Source organism: Planococcus citri, chromosome 4 (genome assembly GCF_950023065.1).
Source record: "Planococcus citri chromosome 4, ihPlaCitr1.1, whole genome shotgun sequence".
NCBI lineage: Eukaryota > Metazoa > Arthropoda > Insecta > Hemiptera > Pseudococcidae > Planococcus > Planococcus citri.
In genome coordinates, this window is record NC_088680.1 from 28,185,165 (window position 1) to 28,207,406 (window position 22,242).

Sequence of the window (22,242 nt, forward strand, 5' to 3'; positions counted from 1 at the left end):
TTTTAAAAGCACAAATTTACCCAAAAATTGGCGATTGGCGAATTTTCAACTGCACGGTAGAACCCTAAAAGTGGTCTTGGATTTTTATGGTAATGGTTTAGGACGTCGTAGAATCTCAAAAATTATCTTATGGGACTGGGCCATTTTTTACCAAAACGGGTCGGGTAGGGGGGGGGGGTAAAGCAAAAAAAAATCATGATTTTTTTTGAAAATTGCCTACTTCTGTTTTAGAACTTTTACGAGGATAATAATAATAAAGATTAATTTTGCTCGGAAAACTGAGGAAAGTAATTTCTTGAAAAGAGAAATTATTTGATCAAAAAAACAGAAAATTTTTTCTATTTATTATTTTTTTGTTTTTTTTTTTCAATTTTGCTGCGGGTCTTTATGTAATGAAAAGTACGTTGTTTTTTTTAGAGAGAGAAGGATGTTTTTTTTTTGAAAGGGATTTAGACTAAAAAATAGAGAATTTTCAAAAATTATTCCATTTTTTTTTTAAAATGTACTTTGGCTGGTTATGTGCAGAGGTATCAAAATAACTTGAAAGACCCTAGGCGGTTTCTGATTCAGAAGGAAATTATTCAAAAAAAATTCTTAAGCAATAAAAATATTTTTCATTACCTGTACTAATTCACGAAAAAAAAATGATTTCATTTGTTTAAAAGAACATATATTTTTCTATATTACCATAGAAAAAGAAGAAGAAAAAAATAATAATAGTAATAATACAAAGTATGAGTATGTACAGATTAATGCAAAGAAGAAAAAAAAACGTATGTATAAGGTAAGAGTACTTATATGAACCAAGTAATAGTACCTAACTATACCTAATTACAAAAATACAGAGTATTAAAAAAAAAAAAGAGGAGCAGTAGTGTATTGAAAAAAAAAAATATATTGACATAACTTTTAATCTTGATCATCCATATCAATATCTGGGTCAATGTATCCGTAAGGTAGAGTACGTAGTCCCACTTTTCGTCTCTTGGATGAAACTTCTCCATATTTTTTAGTTGCTTCGTGGTTTATTACCATGAACGGCCTTTTTCGTTGAATTTTATTTTCATATTTTACCTGTACAGGATTTGGAGGAGGGTTCAGGATAAATTCTTTCATATTTTCAAAATTTAATGATTTGGAGACTTGATGATTTAATGTGATCCCTCGAATCTTAACAACATATTTATATTCATTTTTCGCTGTTTTGACGCAATATCCATAATTCTTTGGTCCACCTGAAACACATACATACACCAAAAGAACAGTTAATTTATTGATTGTAAACAATTAATAAGAGCAATAATAATGGAGAAAAAAAACATACCACATATAAACTCAGTTATATAGGCCCCCTCGCCATATTCTGTAGCCAGCTCATCTCCCATTTGACCAAGGAATGGTCCAGTTTCAATTTTAAGGTCATGTGGTAACTCGGTGTAAATTATGGAGTCAGTGTCACAGTATAACACGCAATTACCCAACTTTTCCAGGTACTCATATAACACCAGACGTGCCTCAGCAGTTACATGTGCACATATTATAGGATTTATGAAGTTGGAATCTTCCGCGCATTCTTCAATCACTTTCCAATTTACGTAGGCAATATCGTTTCCATCTCTACCTGGCATAAACATGATGCTTGAAATCTCTTTAGATGGGTCCTCCAAGTATTGAAACAAGGTGGCTTGGGAGTCTATAATTGTTGTTGAGCCCACATTATTACGCTGGCCAAACTTTCCCCATAAACTGTGAAACAGAAAAAAAACGAGATAAGTATTTGAATTCTCTACTTGAATACGCTTAACCTATTGATAAGAAAAAAAATAGAAGCTCACCTATTCAGGCACAGTTTACTTAGTGATCGCAGTCCCGGGTTAGACTGGATTTCATCCACTTTAAGAGTTATACCCTCCCTGTCATATAATTCCTTTACAAACTTCTTCTTATCCTCGTCTGTTCTTACATTGGGCGGGTATCCCGACGATTTCTGCTTTATGGTAGAGAATAAATCTATGTATTCAGAAAATAATCCACCTTTTTTGGTGTTTTTATCATACTGTGTACTCTTGTATGACCACACTTCATAGATTTGCTTCAATTGGTATCCTTTTTGAACAGCCTTACGGAGTTCAAGGCATGTATATGTACCAATGAATTGTCGCTGCTCTCCAGTATGATGACACGTATCCTGAGTTTGTCTTTCCGCACACGCTCGGCATAGTGCAAACACCAGTTTATTATTTGTTCGAATTGGCAGCACAGGAAGGAACAAATCTTTGGGCGCCTCTACACAGACCTTGGCAACTCCAGTAATTGAGTTTAAACTTTGGGGTATGGTATCGCCAATTAGAATTTCAGGATGACCAATAGGGTAGGTACCATACTTATTGACATATGGGTACAGTGAATTAATGTCAATATATCGTATCTTCTCCCCTTTGGATTCATCAACTTTGTGATGCCTAAAACATAGATATCATATCATTAATTGACATAGGGAAAAAATATAAATTTATATAATGTGAAATGATATTTTACCTGCAAAAACTTTCTGTCCGTCCACCATAGAATGCCTCCCTGTTTGTTAATATTGGTGTGATGAGATTTGGATCTGTCAGATGTCTTCGTAGTAGATCATCTTCAGTACCCTCTTGAATGATTTGACATTCCCATTTTTCAATTATAATGGGATGACTTTCTAAGTTTTTCAAGTATTCCATTTTGGCCAGTGTGTTCTGATATCTTGACTCCATAGTAATTGCACCTATTCCAAGCAAAAGAAAAAAGAAAAGTGTTTTAAAAGATTGATATAGTTTAGAAAGTAGGTACCTTATATTTTTAATAGAAAAAAAAGAGAAGAAATTACCATCAGATTTTTTAGATCCTGCATATATAGGTGTGGTCCGATTAGTGAAACATGTGGGGCAACCGTGGAAGAAACAGCCTTGTATTTCTAAAATTAAAGGTCGTACTTCGGGTGGATCATCTATACCGAGTTTATCAACTGGGAATTTTGGACAGTACCCATCCACGCTATACCGTCCTATTCTTTTTTCAACTCCTCTATAGGCGGACTGCAACTTGACATTGTACTTGTCTTCAAAATACTTTAGGTACCTTATAGCTAAATCTGACTGGTTGTCTCGCATCCGGTATGTTTTGAACGTCATTAAAGGAATTGTATTTTCTGGCAAGTACTTGGTACGGTATCCATTCATGCAGGCTGCTGCAATGGTGGCAGATGATGTTAGGGGGTCTACACCTAGTTGACTAAGAAATAATTTCCGGAAGGTCAAAGACGCAATTCGCAAAATTTCTACATCTGAACGGCAGTATTTCAGCATTTCCCTTTGAAAGTTGAAGTTTTCATTCTTTTCGAGCTCCTTGTTATACCACTTGAAAAATTCTTTTCTATCTGTGTCTGACATACTGTCTGGATCATAGTATTTGGAATCTGGCAGAGGACCTTCATATCCTTGATTTTCAGATTTATTGAACATATGTGGGAAATACCTAAAAAAAAAAAAAAAAAATGAATAAGTGTGTTAATTATTAGGCAATGCATAATAATATGATACATCAAATGTGTATTTAAATTGATGCTAAGACTCACCCTTTTGTTTTGTTTTGTATACCAAACATCTTGGGCAGTGCCGCCAGCTTTTTATGAAAAAAATTTAGTGTATCTTTGAATGTTACTCGGTCCTTGGACATTTGAATAATTTTGCTGCCATTGAGTATGATATTTGGGATCCAACCTTCCACTCGGATCATGTAGTCGGCAACAAACTGAAAATCGTACCCTCCCCCATTGTGGGCAAACACGTAAACTTGATTAAATTTTTCTGCTATATGACCTAGTATGGAGAACATTTTCTGCAGAAGATCATCGCCTTCCAAATTTTTGATAATGACTTCTCTTTTTCCACATTTTGTACAGTTTTCTTCTATATTGTATTTATCGATGCATTTCAGACACTGCATTTGAATAATGCAATAATTTGGTACATGTTGGTAACTTTTTCCATCAATAATAGGTGTATCTTCCACCCTACATTCAAAATCGAAAAATACAAAAATGATGTTTTCTTTATTTTTAGAGTTTCCTTTCTACTTCTTCAATCGTTGAATGTAGCACATATGACCATAAGGCACATATTGATTACAGTTGTTGCAGATATAATGATAACATTTATGCTTTCTGTTGTTTATTGATGTTGTACAGTATTCTTTATCACAAATTTCACAAAATTTCATTTCATCGCAAACACTTTTAGATTTTTCAAAAAAAGGATGAGGTACTTCATGATTTCCATAACATTCGTTGCCATAAAAAGATCGCCCACATCTCCCACACAAAATTTCCTCGACTGATTTGTCATAAGGTGGGTGTGTTAAGCATTTTTTGCATTTTTCAATGTTTTTGCAGGGATGCCGATCTATATGGTCAAATCCCCTTTTGCATACGCGACAATAAAACCTCCAGTTGAAGGCTCCTGGTAGCCTTGTGATCACGTTGAAATGATTATTTCCATATAGCAAATCAATATATTTTTCACTACCCTGATTCCCTTCAAAAGATATTATTCGCCCCCTGCGATCTGCTCCGTCAAATACAGTTATCTTATAATCCTGCAGGTGATCTTGGAATTTTTGAACAATATCAATGCCTGCCCCATGCTCATCAATTGTAATCCCAGCTTCACTGCACAGTTTCTCCGCAGCAGCCTTTAAGTAGTCGCGATCTTTTCTTCTCAGTGAAACATAATACTTCTTATTTGTACTTCGATGAAGGTGTGCTATGCTCAAGGCTATAGCTCGAGGCAGGCAGAGTGAATCATTTGGGTTCACAATTGTGAGTATGCTTCTATTCTTCTTCTCGCAAAATTCGTCAAACGGTAGTAGTAAATATTTACCCCCTTTTCCTCTACCAATAGGCATTTCAATTTTTGTGACGTTGATTTTCAGTGGTTCATCTGTCATAAAGGTAGAGTTGCTTTGAAGAACTTTTTCAAACTGGTTTAGAACTACTTCTGTTGAAATTTGATCAGAAGGTCTGAATGAAATATAAACTGGCCTATCACCATTTTGATTAGTTATTGTGATTCCTATTTTATCTGAATGTTTGCTGTCTTTTTTAACCAAAATATCAAGAATAGAATCCATAGCCATTTTAATAAATTGTTGGGGACTGTACCCAACCCTATCTTTTAATTTTATTGTTGTAGTTGTAGCTGTCGCATTAAATTTATTCATTTGACGTTGATATGATCCGAGTATGTCAAATAAATTTTCAGCAGATGTAGAAGATCCTATTTGAACAGAGAAAGAAAAACAAAAAAAAAGTAAATTAAAAATTTTTTTTAATCATTTTTTTTGTAAGCTATCCCTGTTCTTTATTGCTCCTCTTTTTTTTTAATTTTTTTTAAAAATATATTTTTTTTCAATTTGGAATTACTAAATAAAATTACAATACATACCACTAACCCCCCCCCCTTACTTTAAAATAAATCAAACTTTATGGCTGCTAAATTTAACAACCAAATCTAGTAAATTCAAATTATCTGTGAACATAATGTCACTTTCATCTGGTACATTGACTTTTATAATTAAAATCGAGAAAGGTGGACACATGAAGGCAGGCAAATCAGGCTCATCATAGTAGTACAATTTATGTAATGTTTCAAATCTGCACCATAGATACTCAGCGTTGAAGTCATCACCTGGTATGAACCTAAGACGATTGCCAGAGTGATACCATGACATGTTAAACATGTTTCGAATAAAAATTGAAAATTGTTCTGTACATAAAGTAAGAGGAAAAAATTTTTTGTGGATATCGTGAATGATTTCTTTAATTTTATTCAGATTGAACTCTGTGAATTCGAAAATAAATATTTCTGTATCTAATTTCAACCCTAATTCATTTTTAATTTCATGATCCGAGATTTTCTTAACTTTGTAGTTTGGAACTCCTGAACAAATCAAAGAAAAAAAGAAAAAAAAGATTAGGTACTAAAAATTATTACCTTTACATTTTTTTTGTTTTCAAATTTCAATTTTGAAAGTATCTAGGTACTTACTTCTCTCCTCACCCCCCCCCCCTTTTTTTTTTTTTATTATGAAAAATAATTTTGAATTTAAAAGAAAATGAAATTTTATGAAATTTTAAATTTGAAAAATAAATAGAAATTTGATGAAATTTTCAATTGAAAAAAAAATGAATTGGTAGTTTTTTTTTACTTAATTTAGTACTTGATTGAAAAAAAATAATTTTTGGAAGTCTTGAGTTTCTTATTTTTATTAATTAAACGCCATGAGAATAAGTGAGTATCTTTATCAAAATGTTCCCAGAAATCTTTTTTGGTAATAAAATTGTAAGAAGAAATTGCCCTACGCATCTCTTTTTCCGAATACCTAGGCTGGTCAGGCCTTACAACAAGATGACCTCTTACTAAATCTATCCAACGAATGTGTAATTTATCAAATTTAAGATGGGTTAATAAATAATGCCGAAACTGTTGAGCCAGATATTTGTTTATTTCGGATTCATTTTGGTCAGAGCATTGCCACTGTGGACGAAATTTTTCTACAACTAAATCACACATTTCATCACTTGACTGAGCCAAAAGAAAAAGAGCAGCACATGGAACATGATCCAAAATTTTGAAAATAACTTCAGGTGATAAATCCCAAAAATTGTCTTTTTTTCTGTACACTAATAGAGCAGAGAGGGGGGGGGAGGGTATTCAAAAAAATTTTTTAACCAATTGCACACACATACATTATAAAAAAAGAACCATTGTAAAATATTTCAAGATTCTCACCAGTTGTATTTGGTATTGTGACTCCACTTGTAGATGGTTGCTGTGATGAGTTTGAATTTGATACCACAGCTCTACTGGTAGATGGTTGAGGTTGTGGTTGAGGTTGTGGTTGAGGTTGTGATTGAGGTTGGGGTTGTTGCTGTTGAGGGTTATAATCCCATGGCTCAAATAATTCCTCAATTTCTTCTGGTGTTAAGTCCAACTTGAACTGACTCATTTTTTTTAAAAATTATTTGAAAAAAAAACGAAATGTCAAAAAAAAATGAATAAAATATAGTTTGCAAAAAAAAATATAAAATTTTGAAAAAAAAATATGAAAACAATTCGCGAAAAATAGGTTCTCAAAAAAAATAACACACTAATAAACACTGATGAAATTGCAAAACAATTCGCGAAAAATAGGTCCACAAGAAAATAACACAGTAAGAACATATATACTTGGACACTCAAGAGCTCTAGACTCTTACAAACTTGAGAAAACAACTGATTTTTAAAATCAATCTCTGGTTTATTTTATACCCTGTGATCCTGTGATTCTTCTGTAGAAACTTAATTATAGAAACCTTTTCCAACATTCTTGGTGGTCAGTTGAAAGATCTAGGCTATTATCCTTAAAAGATCATTCTATTTAGCTGTCTCTTTAAGAAAAGAAAGAATATTCCAGAAAAAGGAACATTTCACAGCTAATTGGAGTTCTCTTTCTCACAAATTCGAATATATTGATAATGAATACGATTTAAGTATTATTGGTAGCCATTAGCTCATTACAGTAATTATCTCTTGGTATTTCTCATGCAAAATTCCATTACCTGCAAAAAAAAGAAGCAAAAAGGACACTTCACCATACCTACCTACATTCTACAGTTGAGCTATATGGTCATTTTGAAAAAGAAGATCTAGATAAGTACCTATGTACATATAATGGTTTGTTAATTTTTTCACATTATTTGTCAATTGACAATTTTCTAGATGATTCCATTTTGTTTCATTTTTGCTACTAATCTTGCTAATGGTTGATAAGTACTCATTTTCTACTGGCTTACCTAGTATACATTCCTTAATGTACCTAAAGTATGTGTGTGTGTGGTCAGTGGATACTTCTTTTTTCTACTAATTAGTCCTCTCAAATGTATTATATTTGTAGGTAAGAGTAGATTTTCATGCGATTTCTCATATTTCTCACAAATAGGGAGGGGAGGGTGAGGGGTACGGATATTGGTAGTTACACTCGCTTCTGTTAAACTATCTTTTGGTCCTTAAACCAAATCTCGGAAAAAAAATATGAAGATACTTATTAAATCTGTATAGGTACCCAACTGTAGGTATATATGTATAATTACGAGCACATACATGATTGCATATTTTTAAAAAAAATATAATAAAACATTCGTGAATGAAAGAAAATGTACAGTTTGTACTTGAGCAAATAGACCCATACAGGTAAGTAAGTAGGTACTCGAAGAAATATACCCAACTGTATGTAAAAATCACGCACTTTACCTAATAATAATTACAAGAGGGAGGGGGGGGGGGGTTACGGGTCCTTTCACTTGGGTTCCAGTACCCTCCACCCTTTATAGGTTAAGGTTATGCAAAAGTTCCAATTTTACTTCCCAAAGCAAAATTGAAACTCACTGTGTTGTTCCTACCCACGTCCGAGGAAAAAAAAGTATAGGTACCTACCTATCTATATACACATACGTACCTACCCAAAAAATTCGTGCATATTGCATAAGCCAAACATACTGATTTTCAACGCTCGAATACATACACACATAGTGTAGAAAACGAACGCAACGAGTGTATAGGTATTGGGTTCCAAGGTACAGGGCAGTGAATGCATCGGACGCACTCCACGTAGGTATGTATACAAAATACCCATTGCCGGTGGTGGTAGCGGTGGGAGGGGTAGAACAGATAACACGCATCGTATACCTGCAAACTACCTGTACGCGGACCATCCCTCCTCCCCGCATCCCGCCTCGCGAAACACGTTCCATATAACCCTATACTAACTGGGTTTATAGGTACTGGGTGCAGAGGTACCAAAAAAGCTGGGTGCGAGTTCACGCCTTTACTACTGGTACCTATTCAATGTTTTAGGTTCACTCCTCACCCCTCTGGGGCGAGAAATATGAACGAAGGTTCATTTTATGGCAAATTTTATGGATTAGAACATAACAATTGTAGATTTTTTTCAATTTGACCAATATTGAAGTAGATGGATTGAAAAAAGTTTTGGGGGGCTTGGGATCCACAAAGGGGGAGAATTGGTTACGCTTCGTTAAAATTGGCGTTTGAAACGCGTATCAACATTCCATTTGACATTTTTACACTTTTTTGTAGATAAATTTCAATTCACCGGACGTACGTTATATCGACAGATAACTGATTGGTGAGGGGGAGGGGGAGGGGGAGGGGGAGGGGTGACGCTGTAGTCCGTTCTGTATCTCAGAAAAACAAAAAGAAGTACCCCCATATCATTTTTAAACGATTAAAAATATTACGACCAATATTAACAATCAATGTAATAGCGCTATTACAGACCCCTTTATGTTCAAAGCGCCGTAGGTCCACCCCCCTTGGGGCTGGAAAATCGATACATGGTTCATCTGATGGGAAATTTGACGTAGAACAACATTCTTCAACCATTTTTGCGCTAGAGTCAATATTTTTCGATGAATTGGTCAAAAACCGATTTTGGGGGGCTAAGATCCACAATTTGGGGGAAAGCACACCCGGGACAGTAGGGGACTGCTCGGATTCGTTTTCAGGACATCAAAATGGACCAGTATACCAAAATTCAGCTTGCCACCTAGAGATTCACTATTCGATGCTAATTCTACTGGACTATTGAATATGTACATATAAGTACGTTCTTAGCGCATTACTTTCCTTCTGGAGATTTTTTTCATAACTCCTCGGAATACTACGTTGATATTTTTCGAGAATTGGAAAACAGTAAGTACCTACTTGTGTGTCAGAAAAATTTGTCCAGACGATAACTTGAGTACCTAGGTAATGACCTAAATAACTGACCAAATGAGCTGAAATTTTCACAAGTGACTGTGGGAACCGAACTGACGAACACTATTGATTTTGAGCTAGTTTTTGGAAGCTTTTTTTTTACCAGTTCGAATTCCTTTTTAAATCCTTCTTCGAAAGAAATTTCCTCAATTCATGATAGAAAAGGTCAATAGTGCAAGAACCAAGTACCTTCACAACCTACGCGAAAAAATCAATGCGATAATGCTAATTAATCTCTTCAATCTGGACAAAAATTCATTTTAAAATTCATGATTCCAAATCGCACATAAAGTTGTAAAAAAAATTTCGAAATGTGGAATTAAAAAATTCAGCAATTTTTCAGATTAAGTTATCAACATTGAAACCTAACCCCAAGAAATATAAATGAAGAAAAATTCCAATTAAAATTGAAACTCGACTTTCAAACTTCTGGTTGAGAAGATAATTCCGAAATTTCATCAGATTGTCAAATAGGTAATTCACTATTTCTGAAACATGGCTCGTACTCAACTCCCTCCCCCCAAAAAAATAACTTTAGTAATCAATACAGCTCAAGAAAGTAATCAAAAATGTTACAAAAGGTGAGCAAAATATCTTTAGAATAAATTACCACAAAAATATGATCAATAATGATAATTTAGCAAAAATTGCAGTTTTGTTAGCAGTACCATTATTAAATTAAAAGGCAAGACTTGAGAAAAAAATGAAATTTATTGGCAATCTTTAGTAAGCAAAAGATTCGTTAGTTCTTGGACAAAGAAGCCAAGACTTCGATAACTTTAGGGAAAAACGAGACTTTCTCACAATTATTGTTGAAAAAGCGAGTTTATTTTACAAAATTTTGGAAATAAAACACGATTTTTCGGAAATTTTTGAAAAAAAGTGAGGCTAAAAATCAAAAGTCTGAGTTTTTTTGAAAAGTTTTGGAAAAAATAGTACTTTTTCGATTTTTTTTCCAAAAGCGAAAATTTTAAGCACTTGGCAATTTTGACAAAACACAAAATTTTTGGCTATTTTTGTTTGAAATCGAGATTTTAATAATTTTTATACTTAACACGGTTTTTTTATACATTTTTGGAAAAAATTACAAAACTTTTTAGCAATAATTTTCAACAAAAAAGTGAGGCTATTAGCATTTATTGTCAAAAAATGAAACTTTTTTGCACTTTTTCTTGAGAACGTGACATTTATCGTACTTTATGGCAAGCATAGAAAGATTTCTTGGCATTTTTGGTCAATTTTTGATAAAAAAAGTAGGACTTATTATTTGAGAAAAGGCGACAATTTCAAGCAATTTTTTGTATGAAACGAGACTTTACTCAGTTTTTACCAAAAACTAGACATTTTGGCATTTTTGGCCGAAAGCGAAACTTAGTTACCAAAATTTTGAAAAAGTAACTAAAAATTCCTTTTAGTATAAATTTAATGACTTAGAAGAGAGGCAAGGGTGAGACTAGTTCACGCAAATTTCAAATTTTACACAGTAATTTTTTTTCAATTCAACTCATACCGACGTACATATATTATCGATGTACCTACTTACTTACACCTAGCTACCTACCTACCCCTACCTACTAGAAAAAATCGTTTTCTTTGGTGCAAACTGGCGTATTAAAATTATCAAATTTGGGACACATAAAAAATGGTACATTTTTCAATTTGGCCAAGATAAATTTCTATTATTTTCCATTTTTTTATTCGAGATCTCTTCGTTTTTCTGAAAATATTGCGAAGATTTAAAAATAAAATATGCTCAAAAAAAGGATTTTGGGATTTAAAAAAAAAAAAAAAAAAAAAAAAAGGAAAACATCGTTTTTTCAAGTAATACCTACCTAGTAAAAAACAAAAACCTTAAAACTACCAAATCGTTCATTATTAAGAAAAACTCATCTGTTCAAAGCATAAGAAAAAAGTTCGGTACCTATAACTTATTGATTTAAATTTCCTCTTAAAATTACCACGTATAGCTCGTGTTCTACTTCACCTATTGAATAAATCGAGTTTCACTTCAATAAAAATCACACTACAGTCACATTTTAAAAATTTATTCACAGTACAGCATCGATTATCAAAGATCGAGAATAACTTAAAATTTAAAAATCACGAATAAAAAAATCAAGTATAAAAAATCGACAATAAATTAAACATTCGAGTCTAAAATAAATTAATCATCGAAAAACGAGAATAAATTACAACATTCAATGCCGAAAACGAATCAGGTAAATATCGAAAATAAATTTAAACGTGAAAAGTCGACAATAAGTTAAAATCTCGAAAATCCAAAGTAAATTAAAGATTAAAATTCGACAATAAGTAAAATATATAAAATCAAAAATAAATTAAAAAGTGTAGAAATCGAAGTAAAAAAATGATTTTACTAGCGTCGACGTACGAGCAAAAAAAAAATTACGATCCTTTTTTAATCTTAACAATTCCGTATACGATAATAGCGCAACAACACACTAAAGTAACCGCAGTATTCAAGCTTATTACAAACGTATTCTGTTGAGGCACGATCTCAGGGGGAATGGGAAATGCACGATGATCAACCAAATCCTTATAAAATTTCGGCCACGAGACGACACCTTTTTCATACCGGCCGATAAATTTGCGCTGGGCTCGGTTTACCAAAGGAATCTTCATCTTCATCAAATCGACGATGTTTCGCGATAATTCGATAGTAATACATGTGAATTGCCATGCCCAATGGATTAGAAATTCGCGACGAGCAGTGCCATCTGCGGGTATATTCGCGTTCCGAAACCTTTCTAAAATCTCGTTCTGAACATCTCGCGAACAAAATTTGCGTAAAAAATTCTGTCTTAATGTTGCATATGGTATATCATCTATTTCATCATCGTCGCCCAGATAAAATTTTTCTCTAACCAGCTCGTAAAAACTCCTTTTACATTGTATCGCCGTTTCTCTACGAAATCGAGGACCGAAAGCAGTTCGTTCGAATTCTTGCACATACACGACCGCATTTGGTGTACGATCGCCATCCGATCGAAAAGGCGCAACAGTATTTGGTATATCTGCCTGACAATGAAGCAGACGATCAATGTCTTCATCTAAAAAATTGAACTCTAGAAGGGGACAGTTCGTCGGTATCAGAGATACAAACTCGTCTTCCAATTTGGCATGGGTTCTTTCTTCGAAAAAATCTCTTTCGAACATATGAGCAGCGAATTGATTGGGGTAACTGTCGCGGTCCGGGGCATGATTCTTTATTCTTTCCCAACGCTCCGCGGCTTTAGGTGTAAACCAGTGCAGATGTCCTTCCGAGCAGTAGCCACAATACTTCTTCTCGAACTTCTTCATCTGGAGAAAATACACATTATGTTAAAAATTTGCAACGATGCTTCAATACGCGAAAAAGAAACGTGAATAAATTACAGAAACAACTAATCGTTCATCGAAAGATAATTTTTCATTCGTAATGCAATTAACGTCAAATATTCGATTTGTTTATCATCTGAACGATTAAATCATTAAAATTTTCAATCTAAAATGTACGTAATTAGGCGACAAAAAAATGTACTCACGTCGTTTTCATTTTCCAGGATAATTCGCCTCATTCTCAACATAATTGCACTATATACTTTATTACGTAAACAACACGAAATCTATCGAATCTATGGACAAGACTCACTGGCTTACAAGCAGTACGTCTGTATAAACAATAATTCAATGTTCAGTCTTCGCTTGGATTTGCCAAATGTATGAGAAAATATCTAGATAACCCCTACCTTTCTCCCCGCCTAAGGTTTTAAATCGAACAGTATTTTTCATGCATAACGCCCATACTTCGTAGGTACCTATACTTTCAAGCCTTTATGCTTATGCAAAATCAAACAAGTTAACAAGAATTACACGCATTTTCTTTCGAACAAATGAACCATAATTGAATTTATTTGAATTGAAAAACAAAGTTGTATTACAGGTGAATACGTGATGAAATTCAGTGATTACGAACCTATGATAAAGATTGGTTAGAGGAATTGAAATGACGAAGTTATTTTCTAATCAAACCTGCTGATAAATTTTATGCATTTATCAAAATGTTTGGAAAGAGGCAAAATAGAAAGGGCTAAATAAATGGTTCTGCTTTTAACCAAAATACGAGAAAGGTCGTTGAAGATTAAAATGCACATGAATGAAACAAAAAAAAAATCCTCTCGTCGCAAAATCTATGATTGAATATGCTGATGAATGATGAAGAGACATCAATAGCTTGGAAATTCGAAATAATGCAGAAACATTTACGTATATAAGTAGGTACCTACTACCTACCTATCTCCTCGAGTCTCGAGAAAAACTTTTTTTACTACGAACTTGCGTATCAAAATGATTGAATTGATACAGAGACAAAGAGAGCAATTTTCTTCAAATTAACCAAAATCGATTTCAATTTATTCCAACTTTTTCAACCGAAATTTCTTGCTGGAAATATCACGAAGATTTCAAAAATGAATCTAAATAATTGTGACAAGAAAAAGTTGAAAATTGACATTTTTTCGAAAAAAAAAATGTTTTGATTTCAATTGTATTTTATTTTCAAAAAATCTCATGAGATCTCCAAATCAAATCGCAGAACTTTTACGTACAATGACCTTCGTAAATTTCTACATGACCTTGAGCATAGTTTTTCGCTGATTCAATCCCCCCTCCCCTCCCCTCCCTTATTCTAATATCGTAGGAAGATCAGTGCTGAGTATGTTTCAAATTTTCACGCTCACTCCTCACAAAACTGCTCATAACTAGAGCTGGAATTTTTAAGCTTTGCAAATATTTTTTCATGGACTAGAAAAAATGCATATTTAATAAGATGTCTCCGATTCATGAAATTTCCAGACTAATGAGCCCAATATCACTTTGCATATTTTGCATACGAGTAATATTTCAGACCAAATCGCATATTTTATCATATTTTAGGGGGGAAATCTGCATATTTGAGCATCTGGTAATTTCTTTGCATATTTATAAAAATTTTGCAAAAATTGGTATTTTCAAGGACTTTTTTTGTTCGAAAAATCGTGACACTGATAAAATACGTCAGTGACAAAGAGGCAGAGTTTTTTGGTGGAAAATCTCAGAATGCATTTAATAATTGCATGCACTCGTAATTCATTTAGTTGAATAGTCGTTAATTTTTTTAGTTCAATTTCCTATTTTTTTTCTATTGTTTCTCGATTTTCTGAATTTTATGATGAATTTATTATCTATTATGAAATGACTTGTTTTTCCCCAATTTTCTAACATGAGGTGTATTTTTTGATCACTACGTTCATTTTGTTCTAAATTAACAATTTTCACGTTTTTCAGCTTTAAAAATTCCTTTTCAGGGGTACGTCACTCGAACTGAAATTTTTGCATATTTTTGGCATATTATTTTGGGTGAGAAAATCGTATAAAATATTGCATATTTTCATCATACGTCTGCATAAAAATCCCAGCTCTACTCATAACATTCAGGAGAGTTTTTCACATTTGACTCCCTTCTCCCCTCCTGTCACAAAAATGTGATCTCAAGATTTTGAAACGTAGGTATTAAAAATAATGTTGATACGGAAATCAATTGAAACAAAAGTTATCAAAAATAATATGATTAAAAAAAAAAGAATCAGAACATGGATTCTGATGCTTATCTACTTCAGGTAAGTGAAAAATTGATCGATACATGTTCTCCTTTCGTTCTATACAGAGATAAATTTCAAAAAATTTCAGAAATTTCTTCATTGAATACCTAATTTCTAGAACAAGTTCTCAATTATGTTTTCAAAAATCCTGGAAATTTTAAAGATTTTTCTGAAATTATTGAAAAATGTACAAAAATTCATCATAAATTAGGTACTAAATTCAAGTACATTATTCAATTTAAAATCAAATGTAACCTTTTTTTTTTTTTTAGATAAAATGCAAAACCATTTTCCAAAAAATTACAAAATTTTCAAACATTTGTTTGAAATTGATCGAGATATGCTTCAAGATCAAAATTTTTATTAGAAATACTGTTTTCGGATAATGGTATTTTTCAACATTCTCAAGTAATTGAATAACCTGTACCTACTTATAGGGATTTCAGCTCTTTTCCTCTCCACCTATATTTTCTCTCATACCTGCTTGAGGAAGAGGTGGAGGAAAAACAAAGAAAATATGAAATAAATATAAACCCAATAATTTATTATCTCTTTAACCGAAAAAAAAGTCGTTGATATACCTACGTAGGTAGGTAGGTAGGTACCTACGTATGTTGACAAGAAACACCTTCATCAGAAATTTTTTCAAATTATAATCGAAAATGCTGAATTTTAAAGCACTAGCTTGAAAAAATTGAAGAGATGGAAAATGTTTGAAAATCTAAATTTTCATTTTAAACAAACGATTTTATTTGTATTGCACTAGGTTAGTGCTTCATTATTTTCAAAAGATCTCGTAAAATCTACAAATCAAAGCATAGAACTTTTTTGCAATTCCCTTTTGAAAATTTCCAATGTTCTCGAGGCACACTTATTTTCTGATTTTATTCCTCCTCCCCCCTCATCTCCTGCTTACAAGAAATGCAATCCGAGTATTTGGATTTTTTTTTTAAATTCAACTCTCCTTTCTCGACAAAAAACTGTTGACGACATTCAGCGGAGTTTTCACATTTTATTCTTCCTCCCCCCTCACGAAAAAATATTCTTTCAAGATTTTGGGATGCTTGAAATTTAACAACATGTTACTTAGGTACAGATTGCAAATTCACAGTACCTACCTATGTACCAGATTTATGAACAATTTTAAATTCGTCCTAAAAATCTCTGTATAGGTACCTATTTGAACTCGGAACATTCGAATTAGGTAGAATTGAAATAAATGAGCCACATCTTATTATATTTTTATCAGTTTTTAAAATTAAAAAAAATTAATATCTGCGTAAAAAAATCAGTGAATTGAAAAAAGTGAGTTTTTAACAAACTTTCAAAAAAAAAAAATCAAGGGATTTGAGCCACCTCAATTAGATATAACGTATTTTAATAAATTCCTGAATGCATTTTTAAACATTATTTTTATCTTTATCTGTACCTATACCTGCACTGTTACTTTGACGTTCTATTTTTTTTCTCCTCTTTGCATTTTTTTTTTCACAAAATAAATCTGATTATGTGAAGAAATTGAAAGATACCTATTTAGAAACTGACTAATTTATATGTACCTATAGGTACTTGTAAAATGTTCACGTAATCTCACTATCACTCACAAGATAAATGTTTACAAATGAACTTCTTTTTAAAAAAAATAAATAAATAAATAACCTTTAAAAGCGCATAAAATGATAATTTTGAAAAAATATTACCATTCGATAAATTTAGTGATAAGGCGAAGTAGGTAATTATGCTAAACGCATAATCTGCATCAGTTATGCAGCTTGATTGTGCAAAAAGAACACTATCATGAACCAACAACTAAACAAACGCACCATCCATATCATGACAGTTTTGAAATACCTATACTTACTAGACAGTAGACACCAACGAAAATTCCTCAATGAAAAATATTCCCATTTTAATGATATGTAACTACGATGAGCAAAGAGAAATAAACAGATGATAATTGAGCGATATTCATTACAAAATAACAAACACTTTCGTACTTTTTAAAAACTGTTCTAAAAATGTGTCATGTTTGGTCGAGTTTTTATCACAGTGTAAGGTATAGGGTTTTATTGCATAAAATAGATCGACACTGTACGAGTATACGAGGCAGAAATAAAGTACACGAAGATTGTAGCTGTAGCTCATATTCTATATGTAAGTATTTAGCACTCTCTCACCTGACGAATAAATCGAATATACATCAGCGATTTAAAAAAAAACTGCTTTATTGCCATGCTTAAAACTTTATTCACAATACAGTATCTAACTGTTCCAAAAGTCGAGAATAAATTAAATTTCCAAAATTACGAATAAATTAAATTATCAAAAATCGCGAATAAATCGACTTATTAAAAATTGACCTTAAATTATCAAGTATCAAAAATTGATCACACATCAAAAATCGATAATAAATTAAGCATCAAAAATCAAAAATTGATCATACATTAAAAATCGAAAAAAAATTAAAAATATCGCGAATCGAAAAATAATCACGTGATAAAAATCGACAATAAATTAAGTATCGTAAATCGACAATACATTAAACATTAAAAATCGACGTGGAACAAAATTAAAAATAAACATCGATAATAAATAAATATTAAAAGTGGAAAATAAACAGGTAGATGATCGACTATCGGAGTTCAAAAATAAATTAAGCGTTAAAAAGTCGAAAATAAATTAAATATCGACACTCGACAGTAAATTAAGCATTGAAAATCGACATAAAAATGAAACATTACAAATCGATGGTAAATTCAAAAAAAGTCGATAATAAATTGAAAATTAAAAGTAGGAAATGAATAAATTAATTATCGAGTAACACTAAAAGAATTGAAATGCACCGAACGTGGAAATTTTGTATAGGAATTGAATAGAGAACTCGTTCAACTCGTATTTTCAGTAAGGCAATTGTTAGCATTTTTTATGTACGTACCTATGTACACGTTACATTTTAAAACAGAAAATGCATCAAATTTATGTGACACGAAAGTACATCAAAATTAGTAACAATTGTCTTAGTGAAAATGGAACGAGTTCTCTATTCAATTCCTCTTACCAAAAATCTCGTGTTTTGACCAACTCGTATACCTACATTAATTTATCATTCATTTCATTCAAAGATACTTCTAAGGAAATCCATATGACGGTCGTAATCACGTACTAGACACATCGCTGCAACAGAAGTGACGACAACAGCGATAGCACCCAGCTGATATTTCACTTTCCTACGTTCCGCCGCCTTTTCCTCCGCCCTGCGTATTAATACATGTTCATAGACTATAAACAATTGACGTTGAAAGTTCGACCACGAAGAAACACCTTTGGCGTGCCGTTTCAAAACTTGCTGGACAACATTCATGTTCTCAGGAAAATGTTTCTTCATATCACGGACGAGTTCTTGAGATAAATAGGTAGTACTATAGGTTACACACCATATCCACTGTATTATAACCACGCGAAGATCCTCGTTTTCTTCTACTTTTCTCACTCTTGAATTATACAAATCTTTCTGAATGTGACACGACCAAAATTGTCGTAAAAATCTCTGGGTCAATTCGCTATATGATATAGTCTTTAATTGTTCCGATGTCAGAGTAAATTCTTCTCCTTCAATCAGCCGGTAAAAACTTTTTTTACATTGCTGTTCAGTTTGTCTTTTAAATCGATGTTTATCGCCAGGTGGTGGACTTTCGAATTTACGTAAATATACAACCGGATGTGTAAAGTAATTCTCATTCGATTCAAAACGCCCAACATTATCTGGTACTTGATCTGGGTTTTCTGATTCTAAAAATTCAAACTTCTTACGGGGACAATGCGTCGGATGCAGGACAACAAACGTTGATTTGAGGTTTACGAGTACGGCGGTATCGGAATTTTCTTCAAAACTTTCATGTTGAAACATACCAGTATGGAATCTTTGACGAAAATCTTCTTTATTTTCTCCACTGTCATTTTTCAGTTTCTTGCCTTTATCTGTAATCAGGTGCAGATGTCCGTCCGCGCATAAGCCGCACAATTCTATCTTGACCATCTGGCGAAAATACACATCGTGTTAAAAATTAGCAATACTTCAATACGCGAAAAAGAAACGTAAGAAAATTACAGCGAAAGGACCGAATAACCAATCGTTCATCGAAAGATCATTCCTCATTCGCGATGCGAACGTCATACACGATTTTTATTTCAATTGAACGATTAAATTAATAAAATTTTCAATCTAGAACGTAAATAGGAGACAAAAAAGGTACTCACTTTTTCTTTTTACAAGATAAATCAGCGTCCACTCAAAATATCTGCACAATGTAACTAGATGTACTCGGTACGTAAACAACACGAAATCGATCGAATCTGTGCACGAAAGTCACCACTGGCATACAATCAAGTCAGCATAAAATATAATGATTCGATGTTCAGTCGTCGTTTGAATTTGGAAATTATAAAGTATGTAAAGAAAATATCCAGATAACTCCCACCATTCCCTAATTCTTTCACATTCGTTCGATTTCCTACGAATTATCTTCAATATTTCCTCCCTCCTCGCCTAAACTTTCAAATTGAAACGTATTTTTCATGAAATACATACGTATCATAATCACTTCATATTGTATGATTATTTTATGCAACGTAATTTTACATATTTGAAAAGATCTACTGCGTGTGCCTACATCGATTTAACTTGAATCGAAAACCAACGTTGCTTGATAGAAACCTATTTTTATCTTTTAGGTACCATAATACATTCTGATGAAGTAAAATCACATGCGAAGTCAAGTTTTAATTACTCTAGCAAATAAATCTTATGAATTGATCAAAATACAGAATACGTTGAAAGAGATGGAAATAAAAGAGAAAAATTCTAAATAAATAAACCTAAATATGATAATTCTGCCTTTAACCAAAGTAAAAAAATTGTTGACGTTGAAAATGGAAATGTATGACAACGTTATCTTATGACAAAGGAGAACACCTTTCCCAGAAGAAATCTCGTAAAATCGTAATCGAAAATGCTTCATTACGAAGAATTTTATAGCTTGAAGAAATTCAACTCGAAAAATTTTTATTGGTTGGTAGTTGAATTTTAAAAGTAGACGCCAGGACTGGGAAACTAATTACCTGCCAACTCTAGAAAATCAGGGAATGAATGTACAATGCATGCTTTTTTAAAAAAACAAATCCAACGAATCCACACATGCGTCTGATCTCGTTGAATTTCGAATGAAAGAAAGCATACATACAAGTATAGTTCCCATGAGAGCTCTAAAATATAATTTGAAATTTCGAAAATTCGAAGGCCACGCAAGATTCAAAAATCTTTGCAATTTGAAGCACAAGCAAGTTACAAAAATTGATTTGAAATTTCGTTTCAAGTTCGTTGGCCTGTGAGTCTGGAATCTCAAGGTCACTGACCTACCAGTCTAGTCTTCTGAGGTAGTCTTACTACCTGTTTGGCCACTTAAGGTGACTATTTATTGTTTTTAGACCCTCACCCTTCCCTTCTATTCATAAGAAAAGCAGTCTGAGCATCTAGGAATATTTTTTTAAATTTTTGTTTCCTTCTCAGAAAACTACTCACAACATTCGGCAGCATTTTTTAATGTTTGACTCCTTTCTCCTTATGATAATGGTGCTTTTACGATTTTGAGATGTTTCAATTTTTCATAAAATGTTTTTTTTTTGGGGGGGGGGTGTTTGTAATTACTTGATTATTACACCCGTCGTGTGAGATTTGAATCGAGTTGTTAAGGTCCAGTTTTTTAATTAGGTCTAAGAATTTTTTATTTTCGGAAGGGTCGTCTGGTATGAATAGGGATCTTTCATCTATTAGTAGGGATAGTCTGTGCTGATGTAAGGAGGGACAGCGAAATAGTAAGTGTTGGACAGATATAAGTTCTGACGTGCAGAACTGGCATGTGGGTTTTGGGGTTTTTTCATAGAGGTGATTGTGGGTGATTTTGGTGTGGCCAATTCTCAATCTGGTTATAATGATTTCTTCAAGTCTATTTAGTTGAGATAGGTTTTTCCAAGGCTGAGTAGTTTTTTGGTGGTAAAAGAGCTTGTTTGATGTTTGGAGGGACCAAAAGTTTTGCCATTTCTTATGGGTGAAGATAGATTTAAGGTCGTCAGCTGTGATAATAAATGTGAGAGGAGAAAGAGTAGTGGCAGATTTTGCATTTTCATCTACAATTTCATTTCCTGTGATTCCAACATGGCTGGGTACATCTACATACATAAACTAGATGGAGAAGTTTGAATTTTGTAAATCAAATAGTTTTATGAATATTTTGAATTAGTGGGTGGTCAGAAAATAGATCTTGGATAGCAGTTGGTGAGCTGAGAGAATCACTCTGAATTAAGAAAGACTTATTTTCTGATTCATAAGTGAATATATCACAGAGGCAGTGGAAAATAGCAGTGAGTTTGGCAGTGTAGATTGAAGAGCAGTTATGGATTTTAAAATTTGAAATTTTATCATTAATAGAGTAGGTAACTAGGCATACCCTGAATGAAGTGTTGGTATTTTTGATCCATCTGTAAAACATAGATCGAATTTTTTGTATTCTGATAGGAGTTCAAGATAGTTTTGTTTTATTACTATAGTGGAGAGTGGCTATTTTTTGAGTAGTTAATAAGTTGTATATTGACTTGAGGAGGTTTGAGGAGCCAAGGGGGATATAATATTGGTTTTTGGATGAGTGTTTTAGGATTGATTTGAAGATCATTCAACATTGTGATGAAATTAGAAA

General features: G+C 32.8%; 3 protein-coding genes across 3 annotated transcripts; all 3 read right to left on the reverse strand.

Annotated features, from left to right (window-relative positions):
* Positions 1-740: 740 nt before the first annotated feature.
* Positions 741-6,015, reverse strand: LOC135844487 (uncharacterized). The gene is made up of 6 exons (XM_065362700.1): positions 3,614-6,015; positions 2,867-3,513; positions 2,539-2,764; positions 1,836-2,462; positions 1,325-1,746; positions 741-1,235 (listed from the first exon to the last, which is right to left on the reverse strand). Exons 1-6 carry the CDS (start codon positions 3,982-3,984, stop codon positions 910-912), a joined length of 2,619 nt encoding a protein of 872 aa, XP_065218772.1. The 5' UTR covers positions 3,985-6,015; the 3' UTR covers positions 741-909.
* Positions 6,016-11,883: 5,868 nt separating this feature from the next.
* On the reverse strand, positions 11,884-13,689 carry LOC135844213 (uncharacterized). The gene is made up of 2 exons (XM_065362360.1): positions 13,400-13,689; positions 11,884-13,175 (listed from the first exon to the last, which is right to left on the reverse strand). Exons 1-2 carry the CDS (start codon positions 13,439-13,441, stop codon positions 12,261-12,263), a joined length of 957 nt encoding a protein of 318 aa, XP_065218432.1. The 5' UTR covers positions 13,442-13,689; the 3' UTR covers positions 11,884-12,260.
* A 4,011-nt stretch (positions 13,690-17,700) lies between these two features.
* On the reverse strand, positions 17,701-19,982 carry LOC135843743 (uncharacterized). The gene is made up of 2 exons (XM_065361723.1): positions 19,751-19,982; positions 17,701-19,529 (listed from the first exon to the last, which is right to left on the reverse strand). The coding sequence occupies exon 2, from the start codon at positions 19,527-19,529 to the stop codon at positions 18,606-18,608; it is 924 nt and encodes a 307-aa protein (XP_065217795.1). The 5' UTR covers positions 19,751-19,982; the 3' UTR covers positions 17,701-18,605.
* Between the last annotated feature and the right edge of the window lie 2,260 nt (positions 19,983-22,242).

What these genes read in the sequence shown, in the direction of transcription:
- LOC135844487 (XM_065362700.1), bottom strand. Translation starts at nt 3,984, where the DNA reads ATGCAGTGTCTGAAATGCATCGATAAATACAATATAGAAGAAAACTGT. An exon ending in AGGATCTAAAAAATCTGATG is followed by an intron (nt 2,765 to 2,866) that starts GTAATTTCTTCT and finishes TGCTTGGAATAG; the next exon opens with GTGCAATTACTATGGAGTCA. An exon ending in AGTAAACTGTGCCTGAATAG is followed by an intron (nt 1,747 to 1,835) that starts GTGAGCTTCTAT and finishes TCTGTTTCACAG; the next exon opens with TTTATGGGGAAAGTTTGGCC.
- LOC135843743 (XM_065361723.1), bottom strand. Translation starts at nt 19,529, where the DNA reads ATGGTCAAGATAGAATTGTGCGGCTTATGCGCGGACGGACATCTGCAC.
- LOC135844213 (XM_065362360.1), bottom strand. Translation starts at nt 13,441, where the DNA reads ATGTTGAGAATGAGGCGAATTATCCTGGAAAATGAAAACGAC. An exon ending in TCCTGGAAAATGAAAACGAC is followed by an intron (nt 13,176 to 13,399) that starts GTGAGTACATTT and finishes TATTTTCTCCAG; the next exon opens with ATGAAGAAGTTCGAGAAGAA.